We start from the raw sequence: 3,317 nt of genomic DNA on the forward strand, positions 1-3,317 counted from the left end.
CAGATTTTTAATAATCTGATTATTTCTGGGGGGAAAACTTCCAAAATTCCAGGTGGGAGCTGGAATCCAGGGGAGAAAGGCAGGAAAAGTGGGATGACGGTTTTTATTTTATTTTATTTTATTTTATTTTATTTTATTTTCTGTTCCTGGGCATTCCAAAACCGCGGGATTGGGGAGAAGGGCAGGAATTTTGGGAACTACAACCCTGCTGGGATTCCCGGCGGGAATTCCCCTGCTGTTAGTAAAAGGAGGACGCGTTAGGCTGGAAGGAATTCCCGACAAAAGCTCTGCAAGGGTTAAAAAAAAACGGGGAGGGGAAAAAAGGTTTGGAAAAACCTCTGGATGCGGGGTGGGAATCTCCGGGATCGGGATTTTCCCTCTACTTCTGCCACGGGCCGGGCTGCTCCAGCTGCTGCTCCAGGGGAGGGAATTTCTCGGGAAGGGAGCGCTGCTCCGGGATCTCCTGGAATTCCTGCTTTTCCTGGGAGCACGGGGCGGGCACCGGGATCTCCTGGAATTCCTGCTTTTCCTGGGAGCACGGGGTGGGCACCGGGATCTCCTGGAATTCCTGCTTTTCCTGGGAAGACGGGACTGGGTCTGGGAGTGGGATGGGGACAGGGGTGTCCTGGAATTCCTGCTGTTTTTCTGGGACGGACACCGGGATTTCCTGGAATTCCTGCTTTTCCTGGGAACACTGGGCGGGTTCGGGGCACGAAACTGGGGTCGGGACTGGGGTGTCCTGGCATTCCTGCTTTTCTGGGATGGACACCGGGATTTGTTCGCATTCCTGCTTTTCTGGGATGGACACCGGGATTTGTTCGCATTCCTGCTTTTCTGGGATGGACACCGGGATTTCCCGGCACTGCTGCTTCTCCTGGGAACACGGGACGGGGTCAGGGAGTGGATCAGGGACGGACACCGGGATTTCTTGGCATTCCTGCTGTTTTTCTGGGATGGACACCGGGATTTCCTGGCATTCCTGCTGTTTTTCTGGGATGGACACCGGGATTTCCTTGCATTCCTGCTGTTTTTCTGGGATGGACACCGGGATTTCCTTGCATTCCTGCTGTTTTTCTGGGATGGACACCGGGATTTCCTGGCATTCCTGCTGTTTTTCAGGGATGGACACCGGGATTTCCTTGCATTCCTGCTGTTTTTCTGGGATAGACACTGGGATTTCTTTGCATTCCTGCTGTTTTTCAGGGATTTGTTTGCATTCCTGCTGTTTTTTTCCGGGATGGACACCGGGATCTCCTTGGACTGCTGTTTTTTCTGGGACAGACACCGGGATCTCCTGGCATTCCTGCTGTTTTTCCTGGACCGGGATCTCCTTGGCCTCCCTCTCCTCCAGGATCCCTTCCCGGCCGGATTTCTCCTCCTCGGCCTGGAATGTCGGAGGGAATTGGATTTGCTGCTGCTGCTGCTGCTGCTGTGCCAGCGGAGCTTCCCCTTTCCCGGTCTCTGGGGTCTCTTTTCCCGGGATTTGGGGGTGCGGCGGGCACGGGCCGGGTTTGGCCAGGCCGGGTTTAGCCAGGCCCGGGGGCAGCGTCAGCTCCTGCTTGATCTGCGCCTGGTCCAGGGACATCTCTGCGGGACAGCGGGATCGCCTGGGGAATGGGGAAAACGGGAAAACGGCGTTACCGGGACCAGGGGCACTCAGTTATGGATTATATTGTGTTGTGTTGTACTGTATTGTAATATATTGTATTGTACTGTATTGTATTGTATTGTGTTGTGTTGTGTTGTATTGTATTGTAATATATTGTATTGTGTTGTGTTGTGTTGTGTTGTATTGTATTGTAATATATTGTATTGTACTGTATTGTATTGTATTGTGTTGTGTTGTGTTGTATTGTATTGTAATATATTGTATTGTGTTGTGTTGTATTGTATTATATTGTATTGTAATATATTGTATTGTACTGTATTGTATTGTATTGTATTGTATTGTATTATATTGTATTATATTGTATTGTCTTGTATTTTATTGTACTGTATTGTATTGTGTTGTGTTGTATTGTATTATGTTGTATTGTAATATATTGTATTGTATTGTATTGTGTTTGTGTTGTATTGTATTGCATTGCATTATATTATATTATATTATATTCTATTATATTATATTATATTATATTATACTCTTCTATACTATACTATACTATACTATACTATATTATACTACATTATATTATATTTATGATATACTATACTATACTACACTATACTATACTATACTATACTATACTATACTATATTATACTACATTATATTATATTTATGATATACTATACTATACTACACTATACTATACTATACTATACTATACTATACTATATTATACTACATTATATTATATTTATGATATAATATATAATATATAGTACACAGTACATAGTATATAGTATATTGTAAATAGTATATAGTATATATATCTATATATCTATATATTTAAAAGAAAGAAAGAAAGAAAGAAAGAAAGAAAGAAAGAAAGAAAGAAAGAAAGAAAGAAAAAGAAAGAAAGAAAAGAAGAAAGAAAGAAAAGAATATAAAAGTGGTGGGGCCAAGGGGGTTTTGGGACTGCAAAATCCCAAATAATTCCGGCTTTTTTTCCCCTGGATTTGGCGCGAGGCTGCGGCGAGCTGAGGGTTAAATCCAGACACAGCCGCTCCTCCCGCTGCGCTCCCAGCGCGGCTCCTCCCTGGGAGGGAATTCCCTGAGAATTCCTCGGGATGAAACCTCCCCGAGCTCCGCGATCGGGAATTCCTCGGGATGAAACCTCCCCGAGCTCGGCCATTGGGAATTCCTCGGGATGAAACCTCCCCGAGCTCGGCCATTGGGAATTCCTCGGGATGAAACCTCCCCGAGCTCGGCCATTGGGAATTCCTCGGGATGAAACCTCCCCGAGCTCGGCCATTGGGAATTCCTCGGGATGAAACCTCCCCGAGCTCCGCGATTGTCGCCTCTGTCGCCTCCCCGAAAATTTGGGGACAAATTTTGGCCCCGGACCTGAGAATTCCCGAGCCAAGGTGAGAATTCCCAGAGTGGGACCGGGAGGGATTTGAGCTCCTCCTCCCTTCCCCGGGGGGTTCCCAGCTCCTCTCGCGGCCGATTCCTTCCTCTCTTCCTTTTTTTTTTTTTTTTTAAATTCTGATAAGACCTTAATTAATATTAATTAATTAATCAGGATTCTCGCTCCTGTCACGGAGCAGGCGGCACAAGGGGAATATTTGGGGAATATTCTCATCCCTTGTCTGCAGCGCCCTCGTGCTCCCAAATTTCCTTTTTTTTTTTTTTTTTTTTCCCCTCTTTTTAAATTT

General features: G+C 45.5%; 1 protein-coding gene across 1 annotated transcript; it reads right to left on the reverse strand.

The window, feature by feature from the left end:
- Positions 1-379: 379 nt before the first annotated feature.
- LOC120747568 (involucrin-like) lies at positions 380-1,585 on the reverse strand. Its single transcript, XM_040053575.1, has 2 exons — positions 1,246-1,585; positions 380-1,158 (listed from the first exon to the last, which is right to left on the reverse strand). Exons 1-2 carry the CDS (start codon positions 1,583-1,585, stop codon positions 380-382), a joined length of 1,119 nt encoding a protein of 372 aa, XP_039909509.1.
- Positions 1,586-3,317: the final 1,732 nt, after the last annotated feature.

Source organism: Hirundo rustica (assembly GCF_015227805.2).
Source record: "Hirundo rustica isolate bHirRus1 chromosome 29 unlocalized genomic scaffold, bHirRus1.pri.v3 SUPER_29_unloc_BUSCO_136144at7742, whole genome shotgun sequence".
In the NCBI taxonomy this organism is placed as follows: Eukaryota; Metazoa; Chordata; class Aves; order Passeriformes; family Hirundinidae; genus Hirundo; species Hirundo rustica.